The 26,895-nt window shown below is 38.3% G+C and overlaps 2 protein-coding genes across 2 annotated transcripts; both read right to left on the reverse strand.

Annotated features, from left to right (window-relative positions):
- Positions 1-264: 264 nt before the first annotated feature.
- LOC121882066 (E3 ubiquitin-protein ligase TRIM35-like) lies at positions 265-5,187 on the reverse strand. The gene is made up of 6 exons (XM_042390029.1): positions 4,349-5,187; positions 4,149-4,244; positions 3,835-4,065; positions 3,706-3,728; positions 3,027-3,145; positions 265-2,873 (listed from the first exon to the last, which is right to left on the reverse strand). Exons 1-6 carry the CDS (start codon positions 4,751-4,753, stop codon positions 2,365-2,367), a joined length of 1,383 nt encoding a protein of 460 aa, XP_042245963.1. The 5' UTR covers positions 4,754-5,187; the 3' UTR covers positions 265-2,364.
- Positions 5,188-7,330: 2,143 nt separating this feature from the next.
- LOC121882063 (eukaryotic translation initiation factor 4 gamma 3-like) lies at positions 7,331-26,684 on the reverse strand. Its single transcript, XM_042390026.1, has 21 exons — positions 25,978-26,684; positions 25,779-25,874; positions 25,465-25,695; positions 25,337-25,359; positions 24,641-24,759; positions 24,519-24,529; positions 22,919-22,999; positions 22,371-22,568; positions 21,465-21,593; positions 21,058-21,294; positions 17,436-17,540; positions 15,619-15,757; positions 15,174-15,286; positions 14,403-14,575; positions 12,146-12,271; positions 10,894-10,975; positions 10,204-10,305; positions 9,861-10,007; positions 8,534-8,615; positions 8,253-8,399; positions 7,331-7,778 (listed from the first exon to the last, which is right to left on the reverse strand). The coding sequence occupies exons 1-21, from the start codon at positions 26,380-26,382 to the stop codon at positions 7,597-7,599; spliced, it is 2,928 nt and encodes a 975-aa protein (XP_042245960.1). The 5' UTR covers positions 26,383-26,684; the 3' UTR covers positions 7,331-7,596.
- Between the last annotated feature and the right edge of the window lie 211 nt (positions 26,685-26,895).

The raw sequence follows: 26,895 nt of genomic DNA on the forward strand, positions 1-26,895 counted from the left end.
AATTATCGACAAAATCAACCTTGTAAAACCAGACATGCTCTACCAGCTCTATTTTAGACTTTCCAAAGACATCTTTCAAAACAATTTACCATTTGGAGGTGTTGCATGTATTGTATTTGGAGATATCCTTCACATAAAACATTCTCTTGGTGCTCTTATATTCAATCCACCCACAAATTTGTAATCCAAAAATAGTAGATGCAATTGATCCCCTCTGGAAAAGAATTTGAAGTTATATCTTTCAAAAACAAACCACAGACAGGGTGAGGATTTACAATATGCTGATTTACTATATAGAATCAGGATAGGCAAATACACAGACCTTAATATAGCACTTTTGAAAAGCCAAACACATACAAGAAAAAGTCCTGGTTTGCCATAAAATGCTCTCTTGATTACAGGAAACAACTAAATAGTCAGTACAGTCAATATTGCTAAATTGAACCAACTTACAGGTGAACTGATAGAATTACATGCTATAGTAACTAGCAGAACAAGACCAACGTGTATTCCCAAACAAGAAGCTACAGGAATGGTAAAGAACACACCATTACAATTTTGCTTAAAACTCAAAATTAGTGCTTAAGTCATGCTAACATACAATGTAGATGTGACAGACAACATAACTAATGGCGCATTAGGAGAAGTCATTGGATTCCAAAAAGATTCACTCAACAGAGTAAAATATGTTATGGTAAAATTTAATGATGAAGACTCTGGCTTCTAGTAACTTCTCACAAAAGCTAAACACAAAAGCTAACTTCTCATTCTATAAGATAAACAACAAACAACAACACTTCAATGGTGCAGGCTGTGGAAAAGCCATTGCAATCTACTTTCTTTCAGAGTTTGTCTTGTTAAACCAAACTACAGAAGACAAATTCCAAATAACCTCCGCTACCTCAAATGTCCGGACTGTAATCACTGTGTATAGATCCACTGATGCTAATATACATTTCACCTTGACCACCTTTATCCAACTTTATCAAAAGTCAACATTGTAATGGAAGATATGAACTTCTGCCGAAGAAATAACCCAATGCCATGATCAAATTTACATAAGATTCACTCCACAAGTCGACTGCAAAAACATATCCATGAAAACTTGCGACTACTCAGGTCATGAATTTCCATTACAATTGAGATAAAAGAATAAATATGTTGTACAAATGTGATCAAGATTTTGTCTTTGTCTACCTAAATTGTTTTACATGTGTCTTGCTGATACTTGTTTGCTTTTTTTTTCATCATATCATGTATTCTTTTAATATAAATGCTCCAATATGAGTGGAAAGTATTGTTCTTGCAACTGAATTAATTTATATATTTATTATTTAACTTCTTTTTTTATTATTATTATTCAAATGTAGCTTAACCATTTCATGTAACTAATGTGCTACTTCAGTACACTTTAACAACAAATATCACTGGGACCACTACAAAAAATTGCAGATGAACATTTAAAATCTCAGAATTCACATTATAGACACTATCAGTAGTGTCATTTTTAGTGTCACTTCATTATTAAATTTGACCATAACACATTTTACTTTGAGTGAATCTTTTTGGAATCTAATGACTTCTCCTGAGGCGCCATTAGTTATGCTGTCTGTCACATCTATATTATATGTTAGCATGACTTTATTTTGAGTTGTAAGAAAATTGTAACGGTGTATTCTTTACCATTCCTGTAGCATCTTGTTTGAGAATAAACTTTGCTCTTGTTCTGCTAGTTACTAAATAATGCAATCTGCTAACATCATACAATGAATGAAAAAAGGCAAAAGGGTACTCCACTGATTTAGTAGTATCCTGGATCCTGCACTTCCCATAATGCAACTCAATAAGATCTTTCATTAGACTCTTTCTGACAACTAAATGCCCACTTCTTTCAAACCCCACACCTCCAGTTTGTAACACAGGCTTTCTGGAAATATTTTAAGTCTCAAACCTTGTGACATCATCAGGGTTATTTTCTCAAACTTTTCTCACTGTGTTTTTAAAGGTTGAGTAGTAATACTCATGACAAGTAAACTGAACTTCATCTGTAAAATCAGTGGAGTAACCCTTTAAGACAGACAAAACCAAGAAGAAAACTCTTACTCCAACGTTAACATGTCATTGGATACTGACATCAAACAAACAGAAAGAGAACAAGATTTATAACTATATACTAATATCTGAGAAACATAAACTACATATGGAGAATTCAAGAGAATGCTAAAATAAAATATGATGATAAAACCATAATGTGGCACAAGCCTGGGATTGGCTAAGTTAGGCAATATCATGAACACAAACCCAAAACACGGTTGTGTGAAGGCCTCATCTTGTTGTTTGAACTAATGCAGTAATGCAGCATGTTTATCTGGGTTGTCTCACCGTCACTGACAATTCAGCTGGAAGGATTTTTGCATTGTCACAGAAAAATGGAAAAACAGGTTTTGTGAAAGTGTCTTTGATAGTGCGGACAAGTGTTTTCCTATCCAGGTCAAAAAATGATAGTATTCCTTGGTCATAATCTAGCTGCACTCTCACCCTCTGGGGAAATGAATCTGTAGATATGGTTTTCGTACTCCCTGAAGTATGTTCAAATAAAGTGTTAGCACACACACACAGTTCGATGGCCCAGATGTTTTCAGAGGTAAAAGGCTCGGTTCTAGTAGCCACACCAACAGACCAATAATCACGCACCTCCACATCCCAGCTGTGTTTCCCAGAGCTAAAGCCTTCAGAGCCAAAAACACTCCGATACTCTGATCTTTCTGGGTTGTCAAGGTGTGGCTGCCACAGTGGTGCTACTGTTGAACGCGTCATCTGTTCTGATATAGTCAATGATGAGCCACCAGAGTTGGGGTCTAGAGTTACAGGAGCTTCAGAGGGAAAAATAGAAACAATATGGAAAGTTTATTGAGATGTTTATTAAAGTAAAGTTTTGGTAAGAGAGTTCATTAGTTACCTGTAAATGCTCCTGCAGAATAAAATATCAAAATATGGCAAGGTGGAAACAACAATACACTGCTTACTATACTGTATTATACTCTTCATCTTCCTCCAGACTTTGAACTGCAGGTTCCCCAGGTGTTTGGCCTCATCGATCAGGGCTCCTGATGGAGTTTCTGGTTTTGGCAGGTTGCATTGGGATCTGAAAGAATATTAAGTAGCCAAGGATTACGAGAGAAATATTTTGAAACACTATATTGACAACATTTATGTTTGGAGCAATGCACTCATGATATAGCAAATAATTAAATCTAAGCAGGATATAAATGAATTAAGAGGAATTAATTTATACTTTGTTCCTAATGAAATCCTTCACGAAATTTTCATCTATTGTTTTTAATCAGTATAGGCTACTGTAGATTTGCCAGGCCAGTGAATAAACATGCCATATTTAAGCATATATTAGTTTTGTTTTATATTTTATCTATAAGACAATAATTCACAGAGCAGTAAGAGATTGGATTTTTTTCTGTTGTGAGCTGTTATTTGCCTCCCATCACAACCACTGAAAGTCTCAGACCTACATTTTAATTCAAAGACTCTTAACTTGTGCCTTATTAAAGGTAGGTGTACTAAAAATGTCAAGTACTTAAGACAAAATGCATGTTGACAGTGCTAGCATAAACTGCAAGACAAATATACAATATATTGCTTGTTTCAGCTGTCTAATATGTCTTCAGAAGTGTACATGAAGCCACTTACCGCTTCATAGAGGATTTGACATTCTATAAAATAAAGAGAAAACACAATAAACAAATTAATACATCTAATTTTGCTAGATGTTTAATATTTGGATCTGGATATTGATTGACACAAGTGATCACTAATTACCAGCATTAATGAGATGTCTTCAGTTTTCATTTCCCCCTGTATGGTTTTGATTTTGTCTGAGAGTGAGGAGGACTCTGCAGTCAGGTTTACAATCCTGATCTTCATTGCCTCACTCTTGAGTGTCGCCTCTTTCCTCACAGCATCAATCCTTGCAGCCTCTTCTGCCCGCAGGAACTGGTACAGCTTTTGAAACTCCTTTTTTATTGTCTTCTCAGTCTGCTGGGCCTGGAGCTGAGGAGAGACACTTTTCTGACTAAAGTAAACTACATGATATAATACTAGCTATCGCTGTAAACATCATGTTTGTGACTTACTGTGATGTGGCTGGCCATTTTATCACACTCAAGTTTTTCTGCTTTGAATGACCCCTGTTTGCTTTTTAAATGCATCAGCTGAACCTTCAGTTTGGTCTGTAAGTATAACAAGAACAAGAATGATCATTTCTAAAAATTAGTATAAAAAACTACCAAACCCAGAACCTCTCTCTGTTGCTATAGTAAACTATATTGCTTACCCTATGGTCTTTTGCTGCTTCATTGATGGGGACACAGTTATGTTTCTTATGTTTTTTTGCATCCCTACAAATCACACAGATGGGCTCTTGATCATCCTGACAGAAGAGCTTGAGTTTCTCACTGTGCAGACTGCAGAACTCTTTAGATCCTGTCGTAGCTCTCTGACTCCTCTCTTGTCTCAAGGTGTCAGAAAGATTTCTCAGTGCCAGATTACGTGGAGGCTGAGCCATTGGAAATATTTCCTTACAGACCGGGCACGTCTGGAGTTTACTTTGTCTCCACCACTCCTGAAGACAGTACTTGCAGAAGCTGTGACCACACAACAAGACCACAGGATCCTTAAATATGTCACAGCACACAGGACAGGAGCAATCCACTTCAGATGGCGATTCATTGGCAGCCATTCTGTCGTTGTTTTCCGTAGTTGTCTTTTAATGCTTGTATGAACTCTGAGACAGACAACTTACTTTCACAGATTGACTCGTTTTTGCTCAGACAGCGCTCACTTTCAGTAATTTAGTCGCGGTTTTATCAATAAACACCTTTAAAATCTCAGTATAAACACATACATACGCACCGCTGGACTGTCTTTCCTTTTTACTCCTATTTTTACTAGATTAACACGTGTAGCTTTTGGTGCTGACTTGTGGTCACTTCTTCCTGTTTTCTGTGTAAAAAGGAGGGGCTTTTGCTTTTTTTTTTTAATCTGTGAAGGTCCGCCCTGCCCTGGGAAATGAATAGTTACACATTCATCTGACCAAAGAATAAGGAAAGAAATATTCCTGTTTATTAGATTTTTCCTGTTTTTTCTTAGTACTTTTACTCAGATGGTTCGTGAGTAGAAAAGACTAATGGAACAGTAGTATTAACCCATACTCAATTGTGCCTTAATGGCAAACAGTGAGCTTTCACCTGTAGACTTTGTAGACGTCACTATTTTAAGGGAAGAGTAACCTGAAGCTCGAAAGGGCAGACACAAATCAGGGTACAGGGTCACTTTTAGTGTAGGTTCAATACGTGAATGGAAAATTTTAATCCAATGATAAATACACACAGATTTTAAAGAAATTGTACTTATTAAAGTAAATGCTGTAAATTCAGAAAGTGGCAACATCCCTAAAAATATGTCCAACAGAGTAACAAACATGAATGGTGAGACAATCAGACAGGTTGTAAACAAGTCGGCAGTTTAGCCACACAGACTGTGACTGTTATTGACTTTGAACCAGTCAGTTAATCTACTAGCATGTTTACTGCCGGCTGCACACTCATCACTGGACTGCTGTTGTGCAGTTAGGATGATAGTTTTGAGGATCACTCTCATTCTGTGCATTTACAGATTTTGTGGGCTGCTCATCTTTGTTCACATAAACTAGAGAAAATTTGCCACACAGGTGTAAAGTGGTGTTTTAGCATAAAAAAGTCAGTGGAAGAAACTGTTGCTGCTGAAATGTTGATCCAGTTAAATGCAATAACCGCAATTACAATTTCACTATATCTACAATAGCTGCATGTTATTGTTAATGATGTTTGGAGAAGGAGTCTTACAGGTAACATACATTTAGAAATGAATAATATGCATTCAAAAGATTATAAGGGGCACCACCTTTATGGGTTAATTAGACAATTAAATATTTAATTAAATAATTAATTACGGGAAAAACATTAAAATCAAATTAATCAGTCTTATACCTGAGATTTGTAAATTCTGAACACACAGACCTCCATCTTCTGATATAAAGGAATATACATATACAACGACTCGGCTATGAATGAAGACATTTATTTAACTACAAAGGGATAGGGATGAATGGGAAACACTCAGCACACATACATATATACAACTAGAATGAATGAATGAATGCATTAATGAATGAGTAAATTAAATTAACAAGTTATTGCAGACAGAACAAATTAATCAATGAATGTTATCAAAAATGAGTCAAAAACGCAATGAGGGGGCCAAGACTGTCTACAGCCAATAAAAATTTAGTTTTTGAATGGCTTTTATATTAACCAAGATAAATGCATGGCAGACAGTTTCTTACTGTTTCGCCAAGTTTATAGTCCCCAGAGTGACAGCCAGATGAGAACCGCTGCAGTTTCAGTGAAGCGCTCAAGTTCAGCACTTCTTCAGGAGAGTGAATCCAATGCTGGGGACGGCTCAGACTCAATGAGGCCACATAGTAGGCTAAACACACCACAGGGTTGTGTGTTTTAGTCTTGATGCATGGCTGCAGAATGGGATGCATGGAGCTCTACCTTATCAAAAGAATCCTTGGAAAAGTCTTTAAAAGTTTAACTAAATGAAAAAACAGGAATTTACAAAAATAATAGATACTCAAATGGCAAACGGCATAACTTTGCTTAGGCATCTTGCAGTCTTTTCTTCTTTATGGAGCTTTCAGCTCTCAGTCAGAATAAAAAAGACAATACCCAGAAAGCATGGACGGCCATCACGGCTGATAAGGCCGAGAGAAAACAGAATAAGCAACAGCTGCCTGGCAAAGAGTTGTAAAAGTTTTTATAGTCTAGTAGGAGTTTTGAAAGAAAAAGGATCTTTGGCACTCTTTTGAGGGACCACATTGACTACTAATTAATTCCTTTGTGTGGAGAGAAAAACTGACCTTCAAATAAAAGGGAGATTCCTATCAAATATCTGAAAATTACATGCTTACAAATTCAATACTCACTCAATTCTGTCATCAATGCCAAGTTATCAACACATCATGAACCAGTAAGAAAAGAAATTGTTGAAGCGGTTTGAATGAACTATCCCTGTAACAAATTGGCCACAATTTCGCACATTGACCATACACAGTCCAGCCATATACCAGATTTTGACCTGGTCTTGTTTCATCTCTTGCTATTTTGTAATTATAATTATAATTTTGTAATTATTATAATTATATTAATTATTTCTTTTCTTTCATTTTCTAATTGTGAGCATCTGTAAATGTTAAATAACTTTCATATTTGCATTCCTTAAAAAAAAATCAGAGTCCAGAAACCATGTATCTTTTCAATGTCTTCTTAAAAAGTAACAAAAAAGTTCAAGTTTAAAACAAAAACATTATCTATGTATTATATTTAGTATTTCTGCCATTGGAATCCAAACTCAAGATGACGGCATGTTCAGAACCATACCACAGAAAAAATGTTGATCTGCCCACACACCCGTTTTGAATGTTTGTTCTACTGTAAGGATGCAGATCTACGCTGTTGTGTCCTAGGGATCTTTCCCTCATCAATCATCTTCAGACTCTTCCGCTGCCACCAGCAGCCAGACGAAGAAGGCTCTGACAGACTTGAGGGCCACATCCTTACCCTGCTGCTCGGCAGGGTCTTTGCTCATCTCCCACTTGTAGAAAGCATCCTCCGAGATGACGTCTTCATCAAACAGACAGTCAAAGAACATCCGGAGAAGGTCTGACAGGCAGAGAGAGAGAGAGAGAGAGAGAGAGAGAGAGAGAGAGAGAGAGAGAGAGAGAGAGAGAGAGAGCAAATACACGTCACATCAAGACTCATCTTTGTCAGCTCTGAAAGGTACAGGGGATCACCAAAGTTTGTCGCTTCTGTTCTCATTGCTATGATCTACTTTCTCTGCTCTCAGAAAAGATGAAAATTTGAACATCTACAAATCCTTAACAACTGGACAAAATCCATCTGCGGATGAAGATAATGTGATATGATCAAAGACTCTAGTACAGCTACTAAATGGACCTTGTGGTGAGATTATATTACCAACATTAGTTTAAACTGCTTAAAACATTAGTGTTAAACAACTAAGGTATTGCTTGTAACCACAACTTAATGTTCTCTGAAAAGAAATGTAGGAAAAGAGAAAAATACATTTTTCACTGTGAGGAGGTAGGAGGAGCGAACTCTTAACGCATCACTTACTTGGAGGCTGATTGAGGGAGACTATCAGCGCCTGAAGTGCATAAAGTGCTTGCAGCTGTTGCTCAGTGTCTGATTTAAGGTATTTCTTTAATACAGGCAATCTCCTCTGGATGACGGCCGTGTCCACTCGAAAGTTGGTGTTATAATCTGTGTAGTAACGCAGGAGGCAGAGTGAGTGCACGCTGAGCTGCTTCATTCAGTTCAGCAGTGTAAATATTGCGATCAGTGGTGAGATTTTAGCAGAATAGAAAGGTCTCTCCTCCAGGTGGTGGAGTGCTTACCTTCCACTGCTCCCTTACAGACAGCTGTCATCAAAGTCCTCAGGAAGGGAGATGAGCTCATCTGAGATTCATCTAGGTTTGCCTGGAAAATGCAGCACAGAGAAGGAGAACAAAACACACACAATCTGTCAATTTCACGTGGCTCAACGCATCTTAGCAGTGATGCTACTGAAGAACAACACAAGGACAAACACTTAAACGGGACATATCATGCATATTCCACGTCTATATTTATAATCTGGGGCTCAACTGGAATATCTCTGCATGATTTACATTTATAAAACTTATTTATTTTATACTGGCCCTTTATGCAGCCCCTCAGTTCAGCTTCTATCTGAAAAAGGCCGTTTAAGCTCCTGTCTCTCTATTAGATGAGCCCACACTGTTTTGATTGGTTAGCTCCCAGAAGCTGCCCCTCAGCAGATTTCTGCCAGCTTCAGAGGCTACGTAAACAACCACAAAAAAGTGGTAGGATTTCACTTCTTTTTCCCATTCTTTACTTGAAATGGAAACTTCTCAAATACATCTGTACATGTTTGAGCTGAAATCCGATTCAAAATAAGCGAGTGGACAACATGAACAATCCATTGAACAACATTAGCAACAATCATAGTAACAAATACTATGGAGTGAGCAGCAGTTTGTGGGCATGCATGAACAATCTGACATCATCTCGAGGAGGAAGTAGAGGTAACTTTGCAAACAAAGCGCTTAGAGAAGGCTGAAGCCCTGGCTTTTGACATGCAGGAAGCTTTGTTACATACATACACCTCACCTGAAAAGATGTCAGACAGCAAATGATTGCAGTCACTATCTCCATTATTTCCCATGTTAACACAACAGTGGTAAAACTTTTCTCAACTTGGTACTGTGGCTCACCATGTAACCATGGCAACCACAGAAATGACTCCAAGGAAAACTATGCAGAAGCTTATTTTAGTGGTATCAGAGTTCGTTGAATTATACACCTCCTCACCAGCAGTGAAAAAATATATCAACCAACAAAAATGGCCTGAGAGCGACCTCAACTTCAGAGTTTGATTATCTGATCTAAGCCACTAAACAGTGTTTGTGGCCAATATTAGTTGGTTTAAATTCCCATATTAATCCTGTCATATTGAGTTATAAATAACTTATTCATTCTTATATCAAATTGTTAATTCAACATTTTCTGCTCATTAGTGAATATATATATGTATCAATATACTGTGTCAGAGTTCTGTAAATCATAAAAATAGGCTGCCCAGAGTTTTAGCCACTATCTTGCAGAGTTTGGATAATGGTTTGTCTTTGAGAAATGTCTGCATACATTTGTCACTTCTCATACCTCCACCCAGTCAAAGATCTGCTTGTCGCTGGCCATGTCCTCCAGGAGGAGTCTCTCCAGCTGGCGGCTCAGCTCCTCAGGAGACAAGATCCTTTTAGAGAGAGTCGTCTCAGGGCCGGAGCTGTCTGACGGAATGAACTGGAGTTTCTGTTTGTATCACAGATGTGATGAGGGAGTGACAAACGAGGGAAAGATGATTAAATGGACAACAGGAATGAGGAGAGGTTAGAATGTGCTCTTTATCAGCTTGTTGGGTTAAAGAAGTATTAAGAAAGCAGATGAATAGTGACTGAGTTTTCCTATAATACTGATATTTCTTGACTTGAAACCCTTCATCACCAACCTGTTGTGAGATGAAAGCCTGGACGTCTTCTCCCTCTGGGAGGAAGTCAATCCAGTTGAGGCCAGATTCCCTCCACAGAGAACCAACCATAGTCCTATCGTTCTGTGGGGACAAGATGAGACAACGTCACACCTCACTTCTCTGAAATATCTTCATCCAGTTTCCAGCAGCAGGAAAGAAAATTTCAGCAGTGTAGACTGAATAGACTGTTTCCCAATTTACAATGAAAACGCATTACTTGATGAATAAATAAGAACCCTAAAAAGCAGACATATTAATTTGCTACAAGTCAAAAGGGCAAAATAACTTTTTACTGGGATGCACATTTAACACAACTGATTAATGTTAATAATAGTAGTGAATGAATAATCAAATCCTTTGTAGTGCTTAAGAAAGTGTATTATTTTGTCCTTTCACTGGGCTTTAACATTCAAATAATACATGACCAAATATCTATCACAAAGTGAAAGAACAGAACAGTATTTCTTTAGAGGGCTGCACATTATATAACCCACAAAACAGTCAATTGTTAATCTTTTTAGACATTTAAGTGAATGATCTATCTATTAATTGTGCACGTCCCTAACTTTATAGATGATTATACACCACTGGCTTTGTAATGAGAGCAGGTAATATAAATGTGTGCAGAATGAATAAAAAAAAACAATAAAAGGTCAAAGTGTTGCTTACCATTTGTTTGCATAGTATGTGCAATACTTCAGAAATTAAAATCCCAGCTTTTCCTACAGGAATCAAAGGTTTGCTTAATTCACTGTGAACAAACAGAAACGACAGAAATTAAATGCAAGTCTGCCCAAATATTTTTCATCATACAGAGGGACAGAAAAGACTAATTGCTCAAACAACTTTTATGCTACTTTTATGCTACTCATTCTCAGTGGGTGTTGTGCTCCCCCAGGGTTGTCCCTTGTCATCAATTCCATTTGTGATTTTAATGAATAGAATGGGAGAGGAGAGTGTCCGGTTTGGGGACCTCAGGATTGCTTCTTGTTTTTTTGCAGATCACGTGATTCTTTTAGCTTCAACACACCGTGACCTCCAGCAGGCACACGGACGGTTTGCAACCGAATGTGAAGCAGTTGGGATGAGAGTCAGCACTTCCAAATCTAAGGCCATGATCCTCTGCCGGAAAAAGGTGGACTGTTCCCTCTGGGTTGGGAATGAGTTGCTGCCCCAAGTGAAGGAGTTCAAGTATCTCAGGGTCTTGTTCACAAGTGAGGGTAAGATGGAGCGTGAGGTTGACAGGCAGATCAGTGCAGCATCAGCATTAATGTGGGTGTTGTACCAGACTGTTGTGGGGAAGAAAGACCTGAGCAAGAAGACAAAGCTCTCATTTTACTAGGAGCGCCTGCTCCCTCGCATTGAAAGGAGCCAGTTGAGGTGGTTTGGGCACCTGATTAGGATGCCTCCTCGAAGCCTCCTTCTGGAAGTGTTCCAGAGATGTCCAACTGGCAGGAGACCCCAGAGCAGACCCAGAACATCCTGGAACTCCATATCTCTTCTGGCCTGAAAACACCTTGGGATCCCCGAAGAGAAGCTGGAGGGCATTGCCAAAGTGAGGGATGTCTGGGTTTTCTTACTCAGTCTGATGCTACCGCAACCTGGTCCCGGATAAGCGACAGAAAATGGATGGATGTATGGATGGATAGTTTGAAATTAATTCATCTTGGAAATGATCAGAAGAGATAGGAAAATCATATAAACTAAAACAACTGGGTCCAAAGGATGACAATTATGTGGCTTTTTTGATCAAATAAAAGTGGTTTGCTGGGGTGGTACACAAAGCAGTTTGAAAATTTCAGCTAGTTCAGCACTGAGGCTGTGCATACTGAGGTGATCAAGATACGACTGGTAACAAGGTGGCCGTTTTAGTGGCTAATTGAGCATCAAGTGAATGACTCCAGAGTAGACATCTCAGTACCTAAAGAGTTCTCTCATAGAGAAGCCCCCTTCTCTCAGGACAGGGCTGAGCAGCTCGGCCAGGTACAGCCAGATATGGGGAATGTCGATGGCCATATCACTCACTTGCTCCAGCGTGTCTGCAAACCTGAAAAAACAAACAATTATTTGTTAGGACATGTGAAAGTAAACTACCATGAAACATTAAGATTTATAATTCATTCACTTTCTATTTCTTTCTGTTGTTACTATATGAATTTGTTACTGTGTTGATCCAAAATACCTTAGAAGAAAATGTGTTGCTATATGTTGCCAGGAGATTTATAGCACATTCCTGGGAGAGTCTTCGAGGGGATGGAGAAGACATCCTTTCCCCGAGTGTCCTGTTACCATTTGTGTTACCATTTCTGTTTCCATGGAAGGTAATACTGGTGTTAAACTCTGACCCTTGCTAGAACTCAAACTTTTCTGGAACATCCAGAGTTTGCTGTAGGTTGACTGCTTTTTGGATACACATTGGGAACCAACCCTCAAGGTTTCTTTGTTTCTGTGAATGCTATTAAAGAACTGCTGCACCCTTCCCTCCTTTGAGACAATTCCTTCTGACATCTGTGTTGGAAGGTAATGCCTCCATATATTGTCACAATATATTAATCGAATACATCAGTTTTTTGTGTATTATTTCATAATGTTGAGTGTTGAGTGTTTGCAGGCAGTTTCCATGACAGACACCACTAAAAAAATGAAGATATTATGGTTCCTGTGATACAGAAAGTCACAACTATACTCACACATATGAGTATCAGCATGTATAAGGCCCGGAGCTGCTCAAACCACCTATAAGCAACTAATTTATAGGAAAAAAACCTGTGATTTCACACTGAAATTCATTATTTAACCCTTCTATTGTGTTAGGGTCAAATTTGACCCGTTTTCAAGTTTAGATGTGTGAAACATACTTAAAATTTTTTCTGATCAAAACAAGGCTTCATTATATCTGCCTACGGAATATGATAAAACACATTTTGATCTTTTTTCTTTTTTATAAATGCCTATATAAAAAAAAAAAAAGTTACATCTGTTGTGTTACATGTCAAATTTGACCCGGCTGAGAAATACATATTAAATGATGCCAAACCATCATGAATAACAAATAATACAAAAAAACAAAAATAATAGTAATAATATCCTATAAAAAATAGTATAATAATATTATGTAATAATATTGAAATTATGTTTCATGCCAAGAAAGCGTATTAATTTGAATTCAATTGTAGAGTGGCACACAGCAAATATGATCCCAAGCACAATGAATTGCTTGTTAATGAATTCAAACACGGGTCAAATTTGACCCACTAACACTAAAGGTGTAAACCCTTTTCTAACACATTAGAAGGGTTATGGGGGTTCTGTTGCTTTTGTGCAAGAAATTTTAAGTCCCTGAAAAAAAGAAATCACCTCTTCATTTGTTTTATCTTTGCTCATTTATTTCTACTTTATACCTGACATCACTTCAAGTTTGAGTTGTGAAAGTTGTTATAGATTTGGATGAATGAACTGTACTGTTCAAGACTGTGGAAATGAGGTTGGGAAGGTCATGACTGAATAATGGGTTGTTTTTTTAAGATTACAGAGTATAGTGTAGGGACTGAAGAGGATTCAATTTTATAGTCCTTTTTATATACAAAAGCAACTGAATTTTAAATATATTTTAAAAATATCACTGTTTCAAAAGGCTTACATTTTCAAAATGTTCTGAATTTCCCAGACTTCTTTACATTTCTTGACTATATTTTACAGAATATGAACTTTCAAAATATTTTGTATTCTGATATTGGTTGGATAATCTATATAGCACTTGATTGATTGATTTATTGACTGATTGATTTATTGATTGATGAATGAATGAAACTGCATGCACTTTGATTGATTCCCAAATTTCAAACAGCTGGAAAATGATTTCTATAGACTTTTAAACAGGTTGGGCGTATGCCTTCAGCAAGAACATTTTAAAAGTCTTTGTTTTGACATGTTTTTGTGGTAAATCATAATTCTTTCACTCAAGTTACTCAGGTCATAATGAGGTTAAAAAGAATCACAAGCATCTCTTTTATGAATACAGTGTTTCAATCAGTATTCTGACTTTATAAAAACACAAAAGTTACATTTACAAAAAGCAGGCATGACTGTGATGTGCCAAAATGGTGACAATCAGCTCTATGTTTATAGAAACTGATTATTTTCATGTAAGGTAGAGAACAGCATGCAGGTGAACTGACCCTTCGTAGAACTGGGGTTTGGGCAGGATTCTCTGCTGCACCAGCTGGAGGAGGAGCTGACCCATGTGGTCCCGTGTGATCTGACTACGCTCCAGGGTCGATTCCACCCCAATGCGCACAAAGATGTGCAACTGAGATCCCAAGTTGAGCTCATCCACAGACTGGATAGCCTCCTACAGAAAACAAAGAAATATGATCAAGACTGGAAACTAGAGAAACAAAAAGGGGAATACATACACAGTCCTTTATTGAATGCATTTTAAAAAAGACAAATGCTAATGTTTGATAGAAGTAATTTCTCTTGGCCAAGTTAATAATCAATTATCCATTCATCATTAAATGCTACAAATGCAAAATGCATGCTTTATCTTAGTGAATGCTATAAATGCTAATAAAAAGTTAGTTATTTGAATAATAGATGAATCTGCAGGAGAAATCCCTGATTAATCCTTAAAATCCCTGTGAGCAGCAGTTTGTGGATGTTGTAGGAGGACAGCCTTGTTTGTTTGTTGATTTTTTCAAAACACAATCTTTCTTTAATTCCTAAGCAACAAGTTGAGTGCTTTTCCAGACTTTTGAACGGATCCCTTTTCACCCATAGATACATGGGTTAGCCAGACCTCCTGACAGACCATGGTAGACAAGAAACAAATTGTAAAATAAATGTAGTGTAAACCCCTACAATATGGATTCAAACGTTTGCACCTAAAATCATGGATCTTAGACGCCATGAGTCTCATTTACTGTTGATTTTCATGTGAATCTCAGTACCTTGTAATCATTTATGAGGAGGAACTCGTCGATGATGGAATTGGACTTCCTCTCTATCTCCTCCTCAGACAGGGCAGGTCTGCGCCATGTCTGTACCATTGGCCCAGGTTTCACTGTCAATGTAAAACAACAGTCACAACAGTGTCTGTCTCAGGTCTGTGTGAGTCTGTCTTCTCTGATTTACTGATATTTACATTCACTGGAGTCAAACTACTGTGAAAGAGGCTGTCAGAATGACATTTCTGACTGAGACTGCCATACTTGATGAAATACTATAGGTCAGCTAACAGAGAGGGGGCAAAGGGCTTCCTGTCTGCTGTTGGGCACAATAGCGTGTCTGCAGGCTACAGGCACAGGTAGTCTGCTCATATGCCTGCAGGCTTCCTGAGTCACTGTAGCTGTGCTGATATGATACTAAGAGGAGGATTTAAACTATAGGCCTGACCTGGACATCTTTTGCTGTTCTTGGATAACAGCTGCTGGCACACTTTTCTCTGCTGCCTTTGCTCTTCAATCTTCACCTCCTTGTGAGTCTTCTTGATAGTTTTTGGGCCCTGATTGGCTCCTTTGGACACCCAGTTGTGCTGTGGAAAGAGAACCACAATGACCTGAATCAAATAGCAATGTCAGATTCAGAGGTTTCAAACTGATTCTTTTTCTTGATTTAATGGTAACTTTAATATCTTGAGAGTATAAGCAGATTTTATTATACCAGATACATCTGTTCATAAATAAAATAAGCTGTCGATCACAGAAGAATATTCTAAATTCAAGGAACGCACTGATACTGACAGACAAACGTTAACATCATGTCTTGATCCTTCATTTTTGCTACACTTCCACACGGCTGAATATGCTGGTTTTGTTTTTAAACAGAGAGAACCCTGCACTGCCTAAGTAGCCTTGCTGATCTTAATTTCAAATTTGATCAGAGCAGCACTACAGGGCTTGAATCTGTGTTTTTACGTTTTGTAGTGGGAGACAGTGACATTGGTTCAAACAGCTTGTGTTAGGTAAGAGTAGGAGGGAAATCACATTTAATCAGTGCAGATGTTTCTCTATTAGCAAAGCCTGATATTACAGTTGTCATGTTAAGTCATTTGCTGCTTGTTTATTTCTCTTTCTTGTGAGTCCATGTATTTGTTTCTGAGCCCAGTAAAGATTCATGTGCTCCCACAGTCTACTACTGAAGACATTGTATATGTAAACACGTAAATTCAGAATGTCATCTGATCTTAATTTATTTTTGTTTTTTTAAATAAATCAGAAGCATTTGACATTAATCTTACCTACAATATAATTGTGTGATCTATGTACTAAGATTCAAGTTCCAAAGTCAGTAGCTAAATAAATAAATATGTAACAATACACTGTTCTGTAACGGTACAGGATTGAACAGAATCATCTAGAATTAATGGCTGAGATATTAAATCAGTTCAGAGGACATGCATTGTTTATGTTTTCTTGAAAATCATATTTCAGTAGTGTCTTTTTACTGTGTTAATTCACTATTTTAAACTATTATAAACATACAATGTCACAGCATTTTAGTGCATTGGCATGCAAATCCTTTAGCATGCAGACCCTTTATAATGAGTTAGCATTAACAGCATTAATGGACCTCACAACCTACTTTCCCAACTAAAAAAGGTGACATCATGTACTTCTGTGCAACAATCAGGATTTAACAATATTTGAATCAGAACCTGATGACAGGGATTGCTTGCTTATATTGCCAGGCCATCGTCAATCAAACCACACCCACACAGTCCTGAGGAAGAAGATTAGCCTTGTTTTTGGGAGTTTAACTCTTAATAAATAATACAACATGATGTTTTTTTGTTGATTATTTAGTCAGGTAAATTTAATCTTATAGAAGAATATTGAAGTTTTCATGGGATTTAAAAGGCAATTAGCTCCTCTGTCATCAAGCACATACAAGTAGTATACAGTATGTGCCTCAGGTCCAGGTTTGCCTCTGTCCTAACTTATATTTTCCCACTGAGTTTTTCTCCCACCGGTCTCTCTAAAAAGGTGTTCAAATCCAAAAACAAGAGCAGTAGTAGATATCCATTTAGCAGATAATGACCAGAATACATAATATCTTGTTCCAGAGGGTCAGAAAGATCAAGGAAACAAACCTCTGTGGGGAAAATATATTGTGGACCAGAGATAGCCTGAACACAGGGCTAGACTTTGGACTCAGCTGTGTGACTGTGCAGATAAAACTAATATCATGTGCATCAATAACCACACACTCACCGATCTCAGGTCTATAACATCCTGTACCATTGACTGTATCTGAGGTGACATATTCTTCTCCTTGACAGTTTTCTTCATCAGATTGAAATACTGATCCGTTCGAGGCTGACGAGAGAATGAAAGAGAGGGTTAATTTGAGACATTTATACAATAGCAAAAATAATTCAGTGCCACTGGCCTGAAAATTATGGTGAAGACAACTTTGATATCATGTTTGAAGGCCTACAGTTTGATGACTTTACTGAAGTCAGTTGTCTTTTCCAGGACAGTGGCTGGACTGCGGCCCTTGTGGAAGCAGGGATAGCATCTCCCGGAACAGCAGAATCATTTCTAGTGGCTTCAGCATCACCAGGACACATCAGGTGCATACGATAACAGCAAGCAGTCTATATAAGCTTCTTCAGACAGCTTACACTGATTACTGCAATGAAACAGCTGGTAACTCCCAGGAAACGTCCAGCTTTGAAACTTGGTGTGATAAGCCTCTTTCACACATACTTCGTGGTAAATTACTGGGATAACCTTTCAGGCACCACTAGTGATTTTCACTATTCACACCTGCAGCTACATTCAGGAGCATTTAAGTGTTGCACCTTTTCACACATGTCATGGCAATGGCGGAATAGATGGGTAAAAGGGGGGGTTAAGGTTAGGTAGTGTGCATAGCAAGTGTGGTCGAGAGAGAGAGAGCGGGTGTGTGACGGGGGCTGCTAGACCGGAACATACAGAGTATGAAGTAGCAGTATAATGTTAGCTGTGAACCTCAATGCAATGTGTGTATAGTTTTGGCTATTTGTTAATGAATAAATGCTCCTATTGTAGCTACATTTAGAGATGTTTCTGGTGGAGCAGCATGTCCACCAGTTAATCGGCAGGAGTGACGAGTGATTTTTAAGTCCTTAAGTACAAACCACTTTGTCTCTGCTGTCTCTGTCTCGTTTCTATGGATCTGACACCATGCATCTCCATCCTCTGTATGCCTGCTCACCAAAACTCTGCTTCATAAGAGTAGTTAATGTTATGGATATGATTTAGAGTGTGATATTAAAGATGAAATAATAATGTTAAATGGAACATGATGCTGTGATATTGTCACACCGAGCACAGACACACAGACCTTTTAAAGGGAACTGTTGCTTAAATTGAGGAGACATTTAATTATTTAAATAAAAGTTCACAGTCTTTTGTAAATGTTTGCTCATGTAACTAACTGTATTGCTTCCATAAAGCCATATCAATTATTCAAAGCTAATATTCAAATTTTAAATAATCAGCTTGAGCATGGCTTAGGGTCTGACGGAGCTTTGAAGAAACGATATGGCTTCATGAAAGCAATAGTTATGTGAGTAAACACTTACAAAAGACTGTGAACATTTTATTTAGAATATTTAAACACAACACAAAAATAGCAATTTCTCTTCTATTCAGCGGAGAATGCCATACTGGCATTTTCCCTGAAATGTTACTAGGTCTTGAAGTGCGAAATTGGCGGTACAGATTTCTTTGAATATCGATCCCTGCTCCCATTCACACAGGACCCCATGCAGGAAATGTTCCTGAACATTTCAGGGATAGACTCCATGTGTCAAAGAGGCTATAGTTGCAAACAGCAGCAGTTTCAGTTCTGGCATCCACTATTGTCAGTGGAGCTAGCAATCCTGCTACTGATCTGATCCTTCAGGGAAGCCAACTTCATCTTGTACTGTCATTCATTGGCTGAGCTGATATCATACTTCTTTGCAAGCAACAAAGTGAACTATGCACGATGGCTTCCAATCCACCTGAGAGATATGCTGACCCTGGAAGAGAAACATTCATGGATGGCCCAGGAGTTCCGTAGTGGAAAATTTGTTGTTCACAAATCGTACGGTGAATTCTCAGCAATGCCGTTGACGAGACTAATGAGCAGGCCAATGCAGTCATCAAGGCTGATGGGGGAGCAATTGGCATCACTGAGGATCCATCAGCAGAACAGAGAATGTGATCTCAAGGAATTTTTTCGCCATGAGAACCATCCATTCCTTGCTGCCTTGAGTGATGGTGGAAAGCTCTGTACCTGTCAGAAATCTCAGCTCGCTGCTATTCTTGAACCCCTTTTTAAGATTTTACATTTTACATTTTACATTTTTACGCTTTGTATGTTTTATGCTACATAGTACAAATGCTATGTTCGGTAGTAACCAAATGATCATATTGAGCTCCTCATGTGCAAATAAAATGACAATTTTTGTACATCATTTCTAATAAAAGTTTTTCTGAAATAATGTTGTGTTTATACATATTTATCACATAACTTTAAAAAATATTCTGAGTAAATGGCAGAAGGAGATATAAAAAGGATTTCTGATGTATACATTTGACACCAGAATCATCAAAATTGTCCCAGACAATGGTCCTTATTCACTAAAATGTGCATAGACATGTTCTTGCTTTGCTCATAAAATAAGTGCACACACAAAATTACCACCAGATTCATGACGTGCGCACCAGCCAATTTTGCTCTTACTACCATGCATATGTTAGTGAATCAGAATCATTCTAAATTGACAGGCCCGTACCTGGTATTTAGCATACATAAATAGCGCGTATTTTGCATACTACCATGCCCCCATTTCTCTATATAAGAAAAGCTCTGTTGAAGCGGTGCAGCAGTGGAGAGAACTGCCACTCATTGCAAAGAGGGCAGTGATGGTAAAAATGTAGAGGAACTTTACTGCTAGTGAAATGCAAACAATAAGTTCAGAGGTAGAAGCCAAAAAAGGAAGGCAGATTTGGCTTGTAAACATGTCATGGGCACAACCATTTGGAGTCCAACTGTTAATCCTGTATACAACCTGCATACCTGTTGCACCACTACCACACAGTACATCCGTGACAAAACAGAAAGTAGGTAAATGTGTTGATCTGTGAGACTGATCTAAATAAATCTCTACTGCTGCGCCAGGTGCACATTGTGTTTCGTCTCTGTCTGCAAAAGGCTGTAATGCACTGAAAGCAAAGAGTCTCTCCCTGTGCCACTACTGAACTGTGAGGCTGTGAGGAACACTGAACACTGTCCAGCTGGGAGTCACTGATGTCTACAGGAGACCCGGTTATAGAAGGAATCAGCTGATGTGGGTGGCTTTGAGATCAGCTGCCATCAGGTGATGTAGTTGGGTTTGTGAGGTGAGCTTGACTGGCCTGCCTGAAGTAATGCTATGCTCAATTAGTCGTTTGGTCTATAAAATGTCAGAAAATGGTGAGAAATGTTGATCACTGTTTCCCAAAGCCCAAGGTGCAACCTCAAATGTTGTCCTGACCAACAGTGTACAACCCAAAGATATTCAGTTAACTACTCTAGAGGACTCAAAAAACCTGATTCACATTTAAAAAACACTCATTAAAAAAAAAGATTTTCACTTCATTTATATACCAGAGACTTCAGACACCTTGTTTTGGAGGCTGTCTGAGCTACTACAATCTCCTCAAAATTGCAATTCCAGCGGTGCCCATTCTGATTCAAGTGTGCAGACCTTGATACAGCAATTTTCTCACAAATTACGCTCACACACAAACCTAGAATATAAGTAAGCATTAACTGCTCCTCTTCACTTCATAAAAGAACTTTTTTTTCCTGACTCACCTTGGCCTTCTCGTGGTCGAGGTCCTTGCCAACGGTGGTGAGCAGCGTACACAGGCACTCCAAAGACTCCTCGTGTTGGTCCTTCAGCAGCTTCACCACAGAATCGTGCATGATGGGCACCGTCAACATCTTGAGCTTGAAAAGTTCGCCAATGAACTTAATGTTGCCGATGGAACGCCTTTGGGCCTCGTCCTTGGCCTCCTCCAGCTCCTCCTGAAGCTGCTTGTGTTCCGTTGACTGAGGGAGACAGAAGAAATGCCGCTATGTTACTTCTTATTTACAAAAATGCTCTACAAGAGGTGATCCAGAGTTAAGAGCTTCATTCTCTATAGGATCACCCGTACTGAAAATATTTTGGAGCAGTATAGAATCAGGTGTCACATTTGAGTAATTTGTAGGCCACATACCAATGCAGCAGAGTCCAGCTCTTTCTGCTTCCTCTCAAACATCACTTCAAACTCCTTCTGGCAGCGGTTTAGCAGCAGCTTGCGAAAGTGCACATAAGTGCCAGGTTGGTCTGTGTTTGGCACTTTGAGCTGTACATGAACAGTAGACATAATGGACATTATAAAGAAACAGAACTATAAAGATGAGTTAAGTGATGAACTAAAACCTTTATGTTAAATGCTGAACAGTGAATCAGGTCTCTTGCAGTCGAGGCCACAAGACTCATGTAGTTTTCTGCAAGTTATACTGAAAGAAATTACTTCACAAAAGCACACAAAACGAATTTAATCATTTTTAAGTTTGGATTTTTTTCATACTGAAAACCCTAGTGTATATGCTATTTGTAAGGTTATGAACTGATGGCAGTCAGTTTCTCTTAAGAAAAATAAAATGTTTGTCCCACATTCTTTTTAAAAGTATCTTAGTAAGTATATGGATTTTTAATAAATACTGACCCATTTGTAAAGATTATTTAGAGTTTAGTGATTTTTATGTATCACTAAACCAACAAATGTACCAACAAATGTAACTCCAAGTAGGGCAACAGCAGCCTTCTCTTCCTCTCCTACTGCTGAAGATAGTAGGTGTATACATCTTAAGATTTTTTTCTTGCAACCCATTGGTTTGAAATTCTGAAATTTTGAACCTTTCTAATTATTATTGTATTACAATTCCTGTCTTTTCCATATGGTAAATGGACCATAGTTGAAGTAAGCATTAGTCATACTTTTCCCCCACCAACATCTTCTGGAAAAGTCAAATTATTACACCAGCAACCTTACAAACATGAGCCTGTTTATTTACCCTCAATTTTACAAACTCTTCCATTCTGATCAGTACAATGACTGTTTAGTGTCAGTGCTTACCCCCATGAGGCAGCGGCACATGTTTGCATAAACCACAGAGAAGCTGGGCTCACTGATGGCCTTCTCAAATACAAGGTCAACGACTCCTTTAAGCCTCTCTTCTGTGTTGATGGTCAGGTCCCTCATCTGCGTCATAAGCTGGCTGAAATTCTGAGGCATTAGCTTGTCCAGGATGCTGCGTACCTTCCTGAAGAGCTCCTGAGGGGAATTGATCAGAAAAGTTAGAGGTCACCAATCATATCTATCAGTCAACCTATTTGCTGACTGAAAATCTAAGTCTGTTGAAGGACTGGCTATTGTTGGTAGTTTTTGATAAAGTATACCACTTCTTATTCCACTTTAATGGAAGGAGTACTTTTCCTCACAACTGTCTGTTAATAATGTAAAGTAGGTTGATTGACTTGGTTAGAATTTCCAACAATTTAAAGCTCTTCAATCAAGAGGATTTTGAAATTAGTCTGGTTATGATAGCTGATGTTTTTTAATATTCCTTGATGTATCTTTTGTGCCTTTTGCCTGTGTGCATGTGTGTATCTTTTTGGTCCTACCTGTGTTTTCTGCACCTCTCGGTCCTCTGGGCTGGGCTCTCTCATTATGACAGGTTTCCAAGCATTTTCAGACTTGTTCAGCTGAACATCAATGTTCACACAACATGCAATGAAAGAACAAGTCACCATGATTACACAGTTTTTCTTTAAATCTGCCAACATTACATGTTGTCCTGTTCAGAAGGGGAACAGAAGGGGGAGCAGTGATCTAATAATACTGGCGACAAAGCAAAAGGAGTCTGACTGGTGAGAGTGTGTGTGCATTTCTAACCCAATGGTGCCTTAAATGTGATCCTGAATTCATTAACTCCTGGACTCCATTGGTAGTTTCACCATAGCACACACTAGGTGCACCTTAATTGTATAACAGTTAAGCTGAAGTGTAACTGAAGAACAAGTTGAGCTCTCAAGGAAATTGCTCACTTTTATTATTTATTAAACTCTGAACATCAGTTTCATTTGCAGTGAAATGACAACTGAAATCAGATCATCACAGTTTATACATTGTACATTTAATTAAACAAAACTCAAAGGTTCATTTCTTTAGTTTTACTTCTACCAAGCTGTAAATCATGCAGTGATGGGGCCTATTTTGTAGGCTGAATAGTTTTCATGACAGGTAAACTGAATATCTTGTGTAAAATCAGTGGAGTGCCCCTTTAAGCCAGACTAAACCAAATAGAAAACAGGGAAAACCTGCATGATGACTGACAATGCTCAGTGCAAGGTTAACATGTCACTGGCTACAGACATAAAAAAGGTACAGAAATATACAAAGATTTACCTAATTATACAAAAACAAACTAAATGTGAAAAAGTCAAGGAAAAATAAAAGACATCATGATAAAAAGATACAAACTGGTAAAATAAGGTAGTTCAAGGCCTCGTCTTGTTTTTTGACCTCTGCAGTAATGCAGAATGTTTATTTGGGTTGTCTTATCCTCACTGACAATCCAGCTCGAATGATTTTTGCACATATATTAAGATAGGTTCTGTGAAAGTTTATTCAATGATAAGTAGAGGTGTTTTCTTGTCAAAGTAAAAAAAAAAGATAGTATTCCTTGATCATGATCTAACTGCACTCTGACCTTTTTTGAAAATGGATTTTCAGATATGAAATTTATGTGTTTCTTTGTAGGAAGATCATACAAAGGTCTTGAAAATGTACCATACAGGTATTTGATGCTTGATATTTGATGCTTGATTCTAGCAGTCACACCAACAGCCCAATAATCCCTCACCACCTCCACATCCCAGCTGTGTTTCCCAGAGCTAAAGCCTTCATATCCAAGAACAATCAAGTCGGATTGTCCCTCTGGGTTGTAAGGGAGCTGCTGAGCCTTCATTCTGGATGTCAAATGAGTCAAATTCTTTGATAGAGTAAAAGGTTTGCCACTTTTATTTGGGTCCAGAGTTAAAGGACCCTGCCACCATTGGCTTTTTGAACAGTATTTTGTAATTCTTTGTCTTTTTTGTGTTATTTGAGGCTTTTGTAGGTTGGTGTGTGTTGTTGATTGCATTTATTTACTGCTGGCTGTAAAACAAATTGCTCCTTGGGGAAATAAAGATTAACTTGACTTTACCTTGACCTTGATCTTACCTTGACAGGAGCTGAATGGAAAAAAAATGAGAATTTTTACTGAATAAGTAATTTACCAGTAATTAAACAACAGATTTTAGTGTCAAAATATGGCAAGGTGGAAACAGCAATACATTACTCACTGTACTGTATTATATTCCTCATCTTCCTCCAGACTGTGAACTGCAGGTTCTCCAGGTGTTTGGCCTCATCGATCAGGGCTCCTGATGGAGTCTCTGGTTCTGGCAGGTTGCACTGGGATCTGAAAAGATATTAGGTAGCCAAGGATCACCAGTGAAATATTCTGAAACACTATACTGATAGCATTTATGTTTGGAGCAATGCAGTGCAATGATTTTCTATAATGAGATAGGAAATCATTCAATCTAAGGAAGAAATAAATGAATGATAAAGTGCCCTCTAAGGTGCCCACACCAAGGAGAAAACATACAAAAGTTCTGTGATGACTGTCTAGTTATATGTAAATCAGGATGAAAATGCCCTATAGAGGGCCTCTATATGTGACAATTTGGATTGAAGTGCCCTCATGGTGCCCTTTCAGTGGAAGAAAATGTGATTGTGCCCTGTAAAAAAAACCCAAAATGAGAAAATATGATGTGCTCTTTAAAAGAAGAGGATGTAATGCAGTGCCCTATGATGCTGTTGTAGGATGGAAGGATGCACTATATGGGAGAAAAACATTGTGAAGTGGGGGCCAGTGATAATGACTAACACCAATGTATCAGGTGCCCTTTATATTTTTTCGCCCCTGCCCCTGAGACAGCCTGAGTCTGCCACTGGTCTAATATGTCTTCAGAAGTGTACATGAAGCCACTTACCGCTCCATAGAGGATTTGGCATTCTATTAAATGAAGAGAAAACACAATAACAAATCAATACATCAAATTATGCCATATGTTTAATATTTACATCTGGATATTGATTGACACAAGTGATCACTAATTACCAGCATTAATGAGATGTCTTCTTCTTTCATTTCTTGCTCCATGGTTTTGATTTTGTCTGAGAGTGAGGAGGACTCTGCAGTCAGATTTACAATCCTGATCCTCATTGCCTCACTCTTGAGTGTCGCCTCTTTCCTCACAGCATCAATCCTTGCAGCCTCTTCTGCCCGCAGGAACTGGTACAGCTTTTGAAACTCCCCTTTTATCGCCTCCTCAGTCTGCTGGGCTTGGAGCTGAGGAGAGACACTTTTCTGACTAAAGCAGACTACATGATATGTTGCTAGCTATCGCTGTAAACATCATGTTTGTGACTTACTGTGATGTGGCTGGCCATTTTATCACACTTGAGTTTTTCTGCTTCAAATGACCCCTGTTTGCTTTTTAAATGCATCAGCTGAACCTTCAGTTTGGTCTATAAGAATAACAAGAACAAGAATGATCATTTCTAAAATTAGTATAAACAACTACCAAACCCAGGACCTCTCTCAGTTGCTATAGTAAACTATATTGCTTACCCTATGGTCTTGTGCTGCTTCATTGATGGGGACACAGTTATGTTTCTTATGTTTTTTTGCATCCCTACAAATCACACAGATGAGCTCTTGATCATCTTGACAGAAGAGCTTGAGTTTCTCACTGTGCAGACTGCAGAACTCTTTAGATCCTGTCGTAGCTCTCTGACTCCTCTCTTGTCTCAAGGTGTCAGAAAGATTTCTCAGTGCCAGATTAGGTGGAGGCTGAGCCATTGAAAATATTTCCTTACAGACCGGGCACGTCTGGACTTTACTTTGTCTCCACCACTCCTGAAGACAGTGCTTGCAGAAGCTGTGACCGCACAACAAGACTATAGGATCCTTAAATATGTCACAGCACACAGGACAGGAGCAATCCACTTCAGACGGTGATTCATTGGCAGCCATTCTGTCGTTGTCTTCTGTGGATGTCTTTTAATGCTTGACTCTAACAGACAACTTACTTTCACTTTCACTTTCACAGATTCACTCGTATTTGCTCAGACAGCGCTCACTTTCAGTAATTTAGTCGCGGTTTTATCAATAAACACCCTTGAAATGTCAGTATAAACACATACATACGCACCGCTGGACTGTCTTCCCTTTTTACTTCTATTTTTAGGAGATTAACACGAGCAGTTTTTGGGAGTGACTTTGCAGTCACTTCTTCCTGCTTTCTGTGTGAAAAAGGACGAGCTTTTCCTTTTTTCTTTATCTCTGAAGGTTCGCCCTGCCCTGTGTTGCACATTCATCTGACCAAAGGATAAGGAAAGAAATATTCCTGTTCATCAGATTTTTTCCTGTTTAGTCCTCAGTACTTTTGCTCAGATGTTTTGGCATGGTGAGTAAAAAATAAAAAAAAAAGACTAGACTAATAGAACAGTAGTATTAACCCATACTCAAGAACAAATTGTGCTTTCA

This window comes from Thunnus maccoyii, chromosome 17 (genome assembly GCF_910596095.1).
Source record: "Thunnus maccoyii chromosome 17, fThuMac1.1, whole genome shotgun sequence".
Taxonomy (NCBI): domain Eukaryota; kingdom Metazoa; phylum Chordata; class Actinopteri; order Scombriformes; family Scombridae; genus Thunnus; species Thunnus maccoyii.